The 14,426-nt window shown below is 41.3% G+C and overlaps 1 protein-coding gene and 1 pseudogene across 2 annotated transcripts in view; one reads left to right on the top strand and one right to left on the bottom strand.

Moving 5' to 3' along the window:
* Positions 1–14,426, bottom strand: part of Plekha8 (pleckstrin homology domain containing A8) — a 50,612-nt gene that overhangs the window by 21,048 nt on the left and 15,138 nt on the right. For both annotated transcript variants that reach the window (XM_039108138.2, NM_001109235.2), the window contains exons 2-7: positions 8,732–8,848; positions 6,663–6,818; positions 5,232–5,356; positions 2,801–2,959; positions 1,973–2,013; positions 13–173 (exon numbers count right to left, since the gene is read on the bottom strand). In XM_039108138.2, coding sequence (XP_038964066.1) covers positions 13–173; positions 1,973–2,013; positions 2,801–2,959; positions 5,232–5,356; positions 6,663–6,818; positions 8,732–8,848 — 759 coding nt within the window. The remainder of the gene's footprint in view (positions 1–12; positions 174–1,972; positions 2,014–2,800; positions 2,960–5,231; positions 5,357–6,662; positions 6,819–8,731; positions 8,849–14,426) is intronic.
* Positions 9,370–14,233, top strand: Tomm7-ps3 (translocase of outer mitochondrial membrane 7, pseudogene 3; annotated as a pseudogene).

The raw sequence follows: 14,426 nt of genomic DNA, 5'->3' as shown, positions 1-14,426 counted from the left end.
TTCTGACATTACCTGTCGTATTTCCATCTGTGTTTTCTTCACTGGAGATGTTGCAATCTGCCTTTGTGGATTTCAAATATAAGGAACTCTTCTTGGTTTTCATTAGGAGTTCTTCATCACCATTTACTTCTACACTTAGCGATCCATTTTCACAACTGTTTAACTCTATCGGCCTAAAACAAATTGTTTAAAAGAAAATGTGATTGCCACAGGCTGCCTAGAAGGTGGTTCTCAACCTTCTTCCAATGTTGCAACCCTTTAATACAATTTCTCATGTTGTGGTGACACCAACAATAAAATTATCTTGTTGCTAATTCATGACTACAATTTTGCTACGTTAGGAATTCTAATGTGGATACTGATGTGTGACCCCATGGGGGCTATGACCCACAGGTTGAGAAATATTGCTCTAAGGGACAGGAGAATCCACAACCACCAAACACTGATTAAAGGCAATTAAAAAACAAAACAAAACAAAGAAAACAAAAACAAAAAAAACCCCCATCTAAGCCAAACCTTTCCTTTTCCCACAGACACCAAGGCAAACACAGTAAGCAAACTACTAGAGTTGATGTGGTGGGTCATTCCTGCATTCCCTGCAATCCCTTTACTTGGCTGGGGGGGAGGGGTACAAGGTCTGCCATCCTCCTAGGCTAACCTGGGCATAGATTAAGATCCTCTTAAAAATAATACAGGAATGTTAGTGGCTTTTCCTGTACCCTGAGGTGAAGGAATCTCCTGGCTTCCCACCAGCATCAGGAAATGCTCGGGACAGCTCTTTAGTTTGCAATAGGCTTTCTCCAGGTGCCACATTTAACACTTACTTGACTTTCTTCAAGTTCTCCCTGGGAGGCTTTTCCTTATGACACTTAAAAATGTTTGCTTAGCAGATAATTGTCTGAAGTGACATACTGTGGCCAGCAGAGAGTTCTCCTATCAGCAGGAGTCTCAGAGAAAGGCACACAGGATCACAGCATATCCCAAGAGTCTGAGTACACATCAGGGCAGCAGAAAAAGGTGTTTAACATTTAAATGAAACAGCTAACTCTGGTAAAAGAATGTAATGTCTTATTATACCCAGTCAACTTAACAGTAACAGTGTGGTATCAAGTTACATAATGATTCCAGCTAAAGAAAATATACATTTTAAACCCACAACTCAAAATATAAACATAGATAGAGCCAGTCTTAAAAGAGACAGAAATTTATAAAAATGTTTCTAGTAAAAAAAGTAAAAGTAGCAATGACAAATTGATAATTGAGGGCAATCCTTGTAATAAGCAATCAAAATACATGTACATACACATAAACAGCACATAAAGGGATGGGCTGTTAATAATTTAAAAGGATAACCTGCACTGTGTCAACTCATGGGCATACCTACACAATCTTATTTTATTTTTTCCGAGTGAAGCCCTGACCACAGTGAGCCAGGAAGCTTTTTCTTTCTTGCTGGCACTCAGGTCAGACTCAAGGGCACACACGTGCTAGGCAAGCACGGACCTCTCCTCCGAGCTACATGCGCTGTAGTCGTGTATACATTTTTAGATCAAAGAATCATTTAGACGAATGGTACTGGTTTATATTTTGCTAGCAAGTTATCTTTTGACTTATGAGCTACCAAGACTCCATCTCTAAGTAAGACAGAGAAACAACACTACTTTTCCTGGGTTTGAAAAGCACATTGAAATCAACATTCAGCTCTTCTTCAAGAGAAGTTCTAAGCTTCAGCAACTCTAGACAGACCAAGTTAGTAGATATGATGGCAAGACTCATTTCCTAGGGAAGTGGCCACATCTGCCCATTTCTGTCAAATCCACTTGTGGTTTAGCTGCTCACAAAGGTAAGTCAGGCCATTCGCCTCTGAGACCATCTCAAACCACCACCACTATACCATTCCCTTTTTAAAAACAAGGAACACAATGTATAGATTTCTAACCTTTAGAAAGAAGAAAAACAAGAGTTACTATACCTTTCCAATGAATTATGAATTGGTATGATAGGATGTTTCATCTTTAAAAAGAAAAAACAAAGAAATGAAAGTTTATGTGTTAAGCTTGCAACAAGTTATTTAGAATATCATCACATAAGAAAATGGTCAATACAGACAGAATGTATCGCCCTCCTCATGGAAAGCATCCTAGGTCCCCTCCAATAGAAGCACACCCAATTTTTTAGGAAAGGAAGATGGGGTTTTGAAAGATCTCATTACCATAGCCAAATTCCTGATGACTAGCTTTCTTTGTAATCTGCTAGCCATATTCAGCACTGACAGATAGCAAATTATGGTGCAGTACTGTGTCTAACACTGAAGATTAGAAGGTAAGCATTATAGACAGAAGGCTGCCCTTAAGCCAACGTCAATAGAAGTTAGGGCTGAAACAGGGAGTGGGCACTGGGAAATGCCATAAGCAATGGTGTGTTCAGTCTAGGCATGGTCAGGGGAGGAAGCAGCTGACACAAGAAGAGGTTATGAAGGTTTGGTCTTAGCTTATAGGCCATGAGGAAATGACCAATTTGTACTCATTGCTCTTGGCTAATGGAAGGGTCAGGCTGACTGTGACTAGGTAGGACAGCACTAATCTAGGAAAGACTCTTTGAGGTTAGAGAGACGAGATTATAGTAGAAAACTGTGTGGGGTCAAACTGCTAAAAATATCCAACTAAACACAGAGGATCAAAGGCAGATACAAAATGGACAGAAAGCAAACGACTCTCAAACAGTAAGTAGTAGGCATGACAGCATGTATCCTTAAACTTTGCCACTAGACTACTGGAGAGAAAGGGAGCTGGGCTTTTACCTTGCTGGACTTGAGCACCGCTAGTTGAGGGGACCCTGGGGGTGTATGGTAGAGCAGTTCAGAGGTAAAGGCTGCATTTGCAATCTGCATGCACTCCTCCAAGGTCTTCAGGAAAGTGTTGCAGGTTGATCTCAGCAGAGTTCCCACATCGATTCCCTCCTATATAACAACCAGAAAAAGGATCTTTGGTTTTGCTACAGAATGAAAAACCCAATGGTATATCATAAACAGTGCTAATGTACCCAACCTGCATGTTGCCGGATAAGGCATATTGGTGATAAACAACAAGAACCAATTAGCCCACGTCATCATCTGCATACACACCTTGCTGTTCTGGCCCACAGTTCCCACTAATGGCAATTTCTTCTGCTAGGTGTTGAGCACAGGTGCAGGCAGTGCACATCATTTGCTCTCAGTGTGGATGACAGGAGGGCTTGAGGTGACCAGAATTCATCCAAGTACCTAGTGGGTACTTTTGTCTTTTCTGGTTGTTTTGCTTCTGGATACTGATATTAATAAGTTGTTCATGAAATTTCTGAAGCCACACTCTTGACTAGGGATCAAGAAGATGACATGTATTTCTAATAAAGGTCCCAGGTGATGCGGTGACTGTAATCTGTATTTGTTATCAAGTTCCCAAGGCTCTCACTGTGAGCATTTTCTTCAATTACAGACTGGTGTGTCCAGGATTGTCCATCTGTCTAGATTAGGCTTCTACCTTGGCACCACTGAGACTTGGGCTGTTATGAGAGTGAGTGAGTGAGTGAGTGAGAGAGAGAGAGAGAGAGAGGGAGGGAGGGAGAGAGAGAGAGAGAGAGAGAGAGAGAGAGAGAGAGAGAGAGAGAGAGAGAGAGAGAGAGAGTGTGGTGTTTTGAGTAAGAATGGCCCCCCATAGGCTCACATTTGAATGCTTAGTCATCAGAGAGTGACACTACTTGAGAGGGATTAGGAAGTGTGGCCTTCTTGGAGTAGGTGTGCCACTGGGGGTGGACTTTGAACTTTCAAAAGCCCAACTCAGTGTCTCTCCCTTCCTAATATCTGTGGATCCAGATATAGAACTTTCAGCTACTTCTGCAATATCCTATCAGCCTACATGTCTCTGTGCTCCCTATCATGATGTTATAATGAGCTAATAAACCTCTGAAACTACAAGCAAGGTCCCAATTAAAAGCTTAATTTAACTTAGCATTTACAAGCTTACAAGCATTGCCCTGGTCATGGTGTCTCTTCACAGTAGTAGACTAGTGACTAAGACAGTCAGTTGGTTGATTGGTCAGTCAGTTTGTCAGTATGTGGGAGCAAAGCACAGTTCTCTTGCTCATTATAAGATGCTTAGCAGTACCTATGGCTTCTAAACACTATACAACAATGATACTTCCTCAATCCTGACATTCGAACTGTCCCCAGATACTAGGGGCACAGAGGTATTGTGGATTGGTGGTCCTTGCTCTAGACTACAGACTCTGCAAGAAAAGAAATGAGATGGTTTTTGTTCTTCTGTTTCTCCCTCCTCCACACAGTGTCCTACACATAAAAGACAGCTGATGAAGCCAAAGGAAGTAAATGAAAGTGAGTTAAACCAGTTTTAGCAACAAGACTTCAAGACAGTATTAGTAACATGGTGTTCTAATGCTTAAGAGAATGAGTTAACACTCTCACGTACACCATCTGGAGTCCTCAAGCTTTAGGTCACAGCTGCTCTGAGAGCACTGCAGATAGATACCCTCTCTTAGTCCACGCAAGTCATTTCATACACAGCCTAACGTCTTTTTGTGATGCTGTCGGATGAGCAAGTGGCAACCTTACTAAAGAATAACTGCTAAAGGTGTCACCCTTAGCTGGGCGTGGTGGCACGGGTGCACAATAGGCCCAGCACTCGGGAAGCTTACGCAGAATTCAGAGTTTCAAACCAGTCTGGACTACATAGTGAGCTCCTACCTCAAAGAAAAAAGGAAGGAAGGAAGAACAGATGGATGGACAGACAAGACAAAAATCACAATCCTTGCTGGTGATGGTAAACATCCCTGAAAGCAAGATGTAGTCCTGTCCCCACCTCTGAAAGCACGGGGCTGTTTCAGAGCAACAGACAGACAGCAGGCTGACACTGTAGTTCAGTTCAGTTAGGCAGGCAAGACTGTCTGTTTAAAGACTGATGCTGACTGGGAAGAAACAAAGGTTTTAGTAAGGTCTTTTTTCCTTTTTTCTTAGCTAAAAATCCCAAATGTTATAGATTAATCCTAAATTCCTTCAAGGGTAAGAAAGTGTGTGCTTCCAAGCACAGCAATGCATGTAATTCTGTGTTGAACTTTGCCATGTTCTTCTGAAGAACAGCTGATTCCAAGATGGCAATTCCTGGAGAATAAATGCCCATGGACAATCAGATACTACCTTTGTGTATAATATCAGTAACAGCACTAAAACAAGACTTTACCTCAGAGTCAGCAACACCGGCTGTGGCCACTTCTTTTGTTTTATCTACTTGTTGAACAAGGAGGTCACAGTATAGCCTTAGTTCCGACATTTTGGTTTTCAGGTTTTCAGTGTTTTCTGCAAATTCTAAGTTAACAACAACAGAGGTAAAGTAGTTAACAGAAGGGACAGCCATTTCCTAGTCAGTAAGCTGCACAGAAGTGGAGTAACTGATGGCTCAAGTGAGGTTTACAGCATCTGTTTCAGAGGCGATAGGAAAGGTGTCAGAGGAATGGAAATGCAAAGAGGGTGTATCCCAGCTATTTCTTTAGAGAACATACTGAACAGCCCCAGGTTCAGAAAGAGAAGACTCTGTGGGAGCTCCTCTCCTGAGGACTAAGTCTGCCCCTCTGTATTATGGAGTCCTAGCGATGTGCTCCTGGGAACACTGTTCTGTCTGAGCACTAGCTCGCATGTGTCTGTCCGGGTTAATGTACACAGCCATTACTGGAAAGGCTCTGTAGCCACCGTGGTGCTAAGGGATCAGTAACAATTGCTGTCACTTCTATTTCCTTTTCATGAGAATGTTATACATCACCTGCTCTAAGTCAAGCCAACAGCTTCAAGAATTTGTTTCTGATTTAGCACCAGCACAACCAAGGAAGAGGCCATTTTATTGGGTCTCCTTCAAGAGTTAGGAACGTCTGTCACATGAAAGGCTCCCTCAGTGCAGATATCTCTTCAGATGTACATACAGGCTTGTGCAGCTGTGACTGGAGCAGTTATGGGCCAAGAAGTAAGCCTCGACACTCTTACCCCACGGCAAAGAAGAAGATCACATGATGTCCCTGAGCTCTGAGCAGTAGCAACCTGCAATTAAGTATCCACTCACCTGAGAGGGGACAGTGGGAAGCAGGTACACATTGCAGAGGACACCCCATCCCTAGGCTTCTCTGGATTACCTCTCTTTTTTTTTTTTTTTTTTTTTTTTTTTTGTTGTTGTTGTTTTTCCTTTTTTTCCAGAGCTGAGGATCGAACCCAGGACCTTGCCCTTACTAGGCAAGCGCTCTACCACTGAGCTAAATCCCCAGCCCCTGGATTACCTCTCTTTAACAAACTTGATGATACTGTTTCATATTATCACCAGACCTCACAGTCAAATGCTACCACTTTTGCAAAGATAAGGTGAACAAAGTTCAGAAAAATCAGGTGACTTGTGGCAAAAGTGTATAGCCAGTGAAGTACCGATACATCATTTAACCTAGGTGTATCTGGCTCCAAAGTTACCATGTTTTCTATCACACCGAGAAAGCAGAATTGTAATTAGTTAGGAACCCTGGCCAATTCTGCTTATATACACAGCATTTCAGTGATACAAAAAGCTGGGTGAGGGAGCCCAGACATAGTGTGGGTCATTTCCAAGGTTCTCATACATGGGACCATCAGTACTTACCTTTTTCCTTTTGAGTCCTACTATCAGTCAGGCAGGCCTTGGCAGATCCCAGAGCCACCAGCCATCGCTGTCTCTCTGCCACACTTCTGGCTTTTAAGTAGAAATACTGTTCCCCAGGGATGATGAGGTCCATACGAGTGTTATCCACGGAATGAACTTGGAGCAAGGAAGAAGGTCAGACTTATTAACAACCATCTGGGCAGCTCCACCCCACCTTCTTGTTTAGTTGCGTTATAATTTACTACTTATGTACCTATGTGTTTATATGTACACATGAGGGTACATGTGTCTGTGTGAGTACTGAGGCCAGAAGAGGTCAGCTCCTCTCTTCCATTACTCTCCAGCTATTCCTTCTGAGCCCGAGAGTGTGTTCTCAATGCTTAGGTAAAAGCCACCAAGTCCAGAGATCTTCCTGTCTTGTCCTTCTCAGACCTGGAGTTACAGGAGTGTGCAAAATGCCTGGCTTATGAATTACATGGGTACTGACATCTAAATTTCAGTCCCCAACATTGGGTAGCAAAGTGCTTTTAACCACTGAACTATCTCTCCTATCCTTTCAGAGAGAAAGGCCAGTCCTCACCAACTCTTCTAATGACAGAGTTCTGTTTATTTATCTGTTCTTGACAGCTTTACTGATTAAGAAGGGAAACCTTGCAGGGTGTAGTGGTATGCACCTTTAACCCTAACACTTGGGAGGTAGAAGCCAGTTGGTCTACAAAGTGAGTTCCAGGCCAATCAGAACCACACAATGAAGAAATCTTGTCTTTATAAAAAAAAAAAAAAAAGAAAGAAAGAAAGAAAGAGTAATTGGTTTCAAGGCACCAATTAAAACCTTGCAGCCACTGTCTACCCCTGGCTCACCCAACACACACACACGCACGCACGCACGTACGCACACCAATCATCCAATTGAACCTTATTATCTGGATGGAGCAGGAGTCTCTCTTTAGCCTCATGAATATATAAAGTATGCCCAAAAGACTAGCGTGCTCACAAACGAAAGTTGAAATCCCCAGGCTGGTGTGTGGGGATGGTTCCAGTGTAGGCTTGCCATTAGGTGGCATAGAACATTTAAGAGGGCAGTTTAGTAGGAAGTCATTGGAGGCCACAGTTTGGAGGTAACTATGCAGTTCTCACAGATTCTGATTAGTACTTGTGGGGGGTCATTACACAGGAACAAAGGCTCCCCCCAGGTTTCTCTGGTTTTCTATGTGATACCTCCCTTCCCTACAATCTATCATCATAATACCATGTACCACGGTATGATTCACCCAGTGTGCCCTCACCAGAGTTAGCCCTCTTTTATTTACACTTTCATATTCTAATATGGTTAGCTAAATAAAATGATTTTCTTTATACATTACCCAGCCTCAAGTATTTTACTGTGGCAACAGAATCCAGACTAACATACCTTCTAATAAGCAAGGATACAATCTTTATTTCCTTGGAGTTATTGGGAAACAATCAAGAACACATTTGCCCCTTTCTGCTTCTCTTAAGCACTCAGTGTAGGTGTGCTGGTATTTTCTTAGAACTCTTTCAGAGAAGAAACTAGTAAAACACATTCTTCCTCAACCGCCCCCCTCCCCCAAATTTCCATCTCTTCATCCACACATCTCACCATCTCAAGATTTTAAAGCCAAGAAGTAAAGACTATTTGCTGTCCCTGTAGGTATTTTATTTTGATTAGAAGGTGGGGTGGGCAGGTGGGTATGTATGCCTGTCCTGATTTAAACACAATGGCACTTGATGTTCTAGCAAAATCACTGAAGGCTCACATACAGTCGCTGGCCCAGACAAGCAGGTAAGAAGTGAGCATAGTCTAAGTGTGAAAATGTTGCTCTCCTTATTCTGACCAGTTCTTAACCCACTCTGAAAAAGCCGGCTGCAGTTCTAGGTTTTATCCAAAGGTTTTCTTTCAAGAAAAACGGTCTTTGTATCTTTCCACTTTTAGAACAACTGGCGTGTCCTGCAGGAGCAGCAGAGCAGGGCAGGCAGGGCCAGTACGTTTTCATTCTTCTAGGGAGGTAAAAAGAAAACTAAAGGTCCCAAGTTGGCTGGTCACTCACCTTGAATCTCACAGACTGCCATCTGGATGCTCCCTTTGCAACCCTTCCAGGCATCTTCAGGAGAATCGTAATAGGACAGTATTCCCCCACAGAGAAGGAACCATCGAGGCTGCCAACCTAAGAGCAGAGGAAAAGCCAGGCACAGTTATTGCTAGTGTGCAAGGTGCCAACGCAGGCACAGAAATAAGACCTAATAATGTAGGTTACCAAGTCCCAGATGCAAAGACCTTTTCATTGCTTCTATGAAGGAAGCAGGTTAGAAAAGACATGTACATTTGACCCTAGTTTTGTAAAATTAGAAACAAACAGTCCTAGAGGCATATATTTTAGTCACAAGATAGAAGTTGGGAAGGATCAAAAGTAAGGAAGTGATGGTGATACGCAATAGAACTTAACACAGATTTTTATTTTAATTTTCCCCCTTTAAACACAGTTCTAGTGGCCAAATCAACACCGATACCTGCCCACATGTTACAGTCTGATTGCCCTCCAAGAAGTCCGTAGTAACCAAAGACACAGGTGAGAATCTCACCCAAATAACCTCGCCAGCTGGGACACCCACAAAGCCCAGGACACCTACCTGTCTTGCCAAGCTCCACCTTCCTTCTGGTTCACTTCTCTATCCAGGCTAGATCAGTATGCAGATACCCTCCCACACCACACCTGTCCACAGTAACCAAGGACACAGGAGGTCTGCAATAACCAGGGGCACAGTCTGTCTGCCTTCCAGGAGGTGCACAGTAACCAGGAACACTGGAGGTCTGGTCTAACCAGAGACACAGGAGTACCACCCTAACCAGAAACAGCACTGTCTCCAAGGAGGCCCAGCTACAGTCAAAGACACTAAGCCAGTTAACACCAGACAGAACCAGATGGCCAGAGGCAAGGGGACGGTCATAATCGACAGAACATAATGCAATTCAACATCAGAACCCAGTTTTCCCACCACAGCAAGCTCTGGATAACCTAACTTGCCTGAAAAGCACGATAATGACCTAAAATTCCATCTTATAAAGATGATAGCAGCCTTTAAGGAAGATATAAAGAACTCCCTAAGGAATTTGGGGAAGCTGAAGGGGCTCACAACCCCATAAGAACAACAATGCCAACCAACCAGAGCTTCCAGGGACTAAACCACTACCGAAAGACTATACATGGACTGACCCGGGGCTCCAACTGCATATGTAGCAGAGAATAGCCTTGTTGGGCACCAGTGGAAGAAGAAGCCCTTGGTCCTGCCAAGGTTGGACCCCAGTGCAGGGGAATGTTGGGAGGGTTTAATGGGGGTGGATGGGGGGAACATCCTTATGGGGAAGAGGAAGGGGGTAGGAGGCTTATGGACAGGAAACCTGGAAAGAGAATAACATTTGAATTGTAAATAAAGAAATATATCCAATTAAAAAAAAAGAATTCCCTAAATGAAAACACAAGCAAACAGGTAGAAGCCCTTAAAGAAGAAACAAATAAATCTCTTAAAGAAATACAGGAAAATACAATCAAACAGGTGAAGAAATTGAACAAAACGGTTCAAGAACTAAAAATGGAAATAGAAACAACAAAGAAAACACAATGTGAGGCAACCGTGGAGATGGACAACTTAGGAAAGAGATCAGGAGCTACAGATGCAAGTATTGCCAACAGAATACAAGAGATAGAAGAGAGAATCTCAGGTGTAGAAGATACCACAGAAAATATAGACACGTTGGTCAAAGAAAATACAAAGTGTAAAAAGCTCCTAACCCAAAATATCCAGGAAATTCAGGACACAATGAGAAGATCAAATCCAAGAACACGTCAAAACCATCATTTGCCACATTCAAGAAGGCTTCATCCCAGAGATGTAGGGATGGTTCAACATATGGTTCAATATAAGAATAATAGGGATAGAAGAAAGTAAAGAATACCAGGTCAAAGGGCCTGAAAAATTCCAACAAAATCATAAAACATCCCTAACCTAAAGAGATGCTCATAAATATATAAGAAGTCTACAGAACACCAAATAAATTGAACCAGAAAAGAAAATCTTCTTGTCACATAATAATCAAAACACTAAATGCACAGAAGAAAGAAAGAATATTAGAAGCTGTAAGGGAAAAAAAAGCCAAGTGACATATAAAGGCAAACCTATCAGAATCACACCAGACTTCTCAACAGAGACTCTAAAAGCCAGAAGATCCTGGACAGATGCCATCCAGACTCTAAGAGAACACAAATGCCAGTCCAGGATACTATACCCAGCAAAAATCTCAATTATCATAGGAGAAACCAAGATTTTCCATGACAAAACCAAATTTAAACAATCTATTAAGCCAGTCAATACAGAGGATACTGGAAGAAAATCTCCAACACAAGGAGGTTAACTACACCCAAGAATACACAAGACATTAAATGGTTCACAACAAACCTAAAGGAAGAGAATCACGCACACACATAGTACCACCTCCAGAAACAAAAATAACAGGAACTAACAATCACCTGTCTTTTATATCTCTCAACATCAATGGACTCAATTCCCCAATAAAAAGACACAGGCTAACAGAATGGATACATAAATAGGATCCAGCATTTTGCTACATACAAGAAACACACTTCAGTGACAAAGATAGATACTACCTCAGAGTAAAAGATAGAAAAAAGTGTTACAAGCAAATGGTCCCAAGAAACAAGCAGGAGTTTGCCACTCTAATATCCAAAAAGATAGACTTTCAATAGAAAGTTATCAAACAAGATGGAAAAGGACACTTTCATATTTATCAAAGGAAAACTCCACCAAGAGGAAGTCTCAATTCTGAACATCTATGCTCCAAATGCAAGGGCACCCACATTCATAAAAGAAACTTTACTAAAGCTCAAAGCACACACTGAGCCTCACATAATAATAGTGGGTGACTTCAGCACCCCACTCTCACCAAAGGACAGGTCACTGAAACAGAAACTAAACAGAGACAAGTGAAACTAGCAGAAGTAATGAACCAAATGGATTTAACAGACATCTACAGAACAGTTTACCCCAAAACAAGAAAATATACCTTCTTCTTAGCACCTCATGGAACTTCCTCCAAAACTGACCAAATGATCAGACATGAAATAAGCCTCAAGAGATACAAGAAGATTGAAATAATCCCATGCATTCTATCAGGTCACCACAGACTAAGATTAGACAAAAACAACTAAAACAACAGAAAGCTCACATATTCATGGAACTGAACAACTCTTTACTCAATGATAATTTGGTTAGGGAAGAAATAAAGAAAGAAATCAAAGACGCCATAGAATTCAATGAAAATGAGGCCACATCATATCCAAACTTATGGGACACAGTGAAAGGTGTGTTAAAAGGAAAAGTCACAGCACTAATTGCCTTCATAAAGAAATCAGAGAGATTCCATGCAAGCATACCTGAAAACTCTAGAACAGAAAGAAGCAAACACACCCAAGAAGAGTAGATGGCAGGAAATAGTCAAACTCAGGGCTAAAATTGACCAGTTAGAAACAAAGAGAACTACATAAAGAATCAACAAAACCAAGAGCTGGTTCTTTGAGAAAATCAACAAGATAAATAAACCCTAAACTAAACTAACTAAAGATCATAGAGAAAGTATCCAAATTAACAAAATCAGAGATGAAATGGGAGACATAACAACAGAAACTGAGGAAATTCAAAAAATCATCAAAACCTACTACAAAAGCCTATACTCTACAAAACTGGAAAATTTAGATGCAATGGATGATTTTCTAGACAGATACCATGTATTAAAGTTAAATCAAGATTAGGTAAACTATCTAAACAGTCCCATAACCCCTAAGAAAATAAAAATAGTCATTAAAAACCTCCCAACCTAAAAAAGCCCAGGACCAGATGGGTTTTGTGCAGAATTCTACCAGACCTTCAAAGAAGAGCTAATACTAATGCTCCTCAAAATACTTCCACAAAATAGAAACAGAAGAAACACTACCTAATTCATTTTATGAAGCCACTGTTACTCTGATGCCTAAACCACACAAAAACCCAACAAAGAAAGAGAACTTCAGACCAATTTCACTTAAGAATATCAGTGCAAAAATACTCAATAAAATTCTCACAAACCAAATCCAAGAACACATCAAAACCATCATTCACCACGCTCAAGAAGGCTTCATTCCAGGGATGTAGGGATGGTTCAATATATGAAAATCAATCACCATAATACACTATATAAACAAACTCAAAGGAAAAAAAAAAAGCACATGATCATTTCATTAGATGCCGAGAAAGCATTTGACAAAATTCAACACCCCTTAATGTTAAAGTCTTGGGAGAGATCAGGAATTCATGGCACATACCTAAACATAATAAAAGCCAAATACAGCAAACCAACAGTCCACATCAAATGAAATGAACAGGATCTAGAAGCAATCACACTAAAATCTGAGATAAGCCCACTCTCTCCCTACTTATTCAATATAGTACTTGACGTTTTAGCTAGAGCAATTATAGACAAGAAAAGGAGATCAAGGGAATACAAATTGGAAAGAAAAAGTCAAAGTATCACTATTTGCAGGTGATATGATAGTGTACATAACTGACACCCCAAATTCCACCAGATAACTCCTACAGCTGATAAACAACTTCAGCAAAGTGACAGAATATAAAATTAATTCAAACAAATCAGTAGCCTTCCTTTATACAAATAATCAACAGGCTGAGAAAGAAATTAGGGAAACAACACCCTTCACAATAGTCACAAATAATATAAAGTATCTTGGTGTAACTCTTACCAAGCAAGTGAAAGATCTCTATGACAAGAACTCAAATCCCTGAGAAATTGAAGGCGGCCTCAGAAGATGGAAAGATCTCCCATGCTTATGGATTGGTAGGATTAATATAGTGAAAATGGCCATCTTACCAAAAGCAATCTACAGATTCAATGCAATCCCCATCAAAATCCCAACACAATTCTTCACAGACACGAAAAGAGCAATTCTCAACTTCATCTGGAAAAACAAAAAAGCCCAATGTTTTGTATATGCTCAGCTCAGGGAATGGCACTATTAGAAGATGTGGCCCTGTTGGAGTAGGTGTGTCACTGTGGGTGTGGGCTTTAAGACCCTCATCCTAGCTGCCTGGAAGTCAGTATTCTGTTAGTAGCCTTCAGATGAAGATGTAGAACTCTCAGCTCCTCCTGCACCATGCCTGCCTGGATGCTGCTATGTTTCTCACTTGATAATGGGCTGAACCTCTGAACCTGTAAGCCAATCCTAATTAAATGTTGTCTTTATAAGAGTTGCTTTGGCTCTTCCTTCCAGATCCGGACATGGTCATGGTTGTAGAGGCTGGTCCACTGGTCTGTTGCCATAGTGAAGCTGAGCAAAGAAGCCAAACAGAGGCTACAGCAGCTCTTCTAGGGCAGCCAGTTTGCCATCCACTGGGGCTTTATTCCTTTTGTGATTTACCTGGAATTTATGAGGAGTGCAGATCCTGGAATGCCTGGACCATCAGTTTTAAGTTTACCTTGGGGATAAAGGACTGTTTAGTCATCTAGATTTGGATGCAATGGAAGGTGTGTACTTCAGCTAGATAAGAAAGGAGACATCATTTCAGCACATCTCTGGTAGAGTGGAGTATATACTGTCTCATGATAGACTATCAAAATAAATATTTTTAACAATGTTAAAAAAAAAGTTGCTTTGGTCATGGTATCTGTTCACAGCAGTA

Source organism: Rattus norvegicus, chromosome 4, assembly GCF_036323735.1.
Source record: "Rattus norvegicus strain BN/NHsdMcwi chromosome 4, GRCr8, whole genome shotgun sequence".
NCBI classification, from domain to species: Eukaryota; Metazoa; Chordata; class Mammalia; order Rodentia; family Muridae; genus Rattus; species Rattus norvegicus.
The sequence above is the reverse complement of the archived record's forward strand: the minus strand, read 5'-3'. Positions and strand labels throughout refer to the sequence as shown.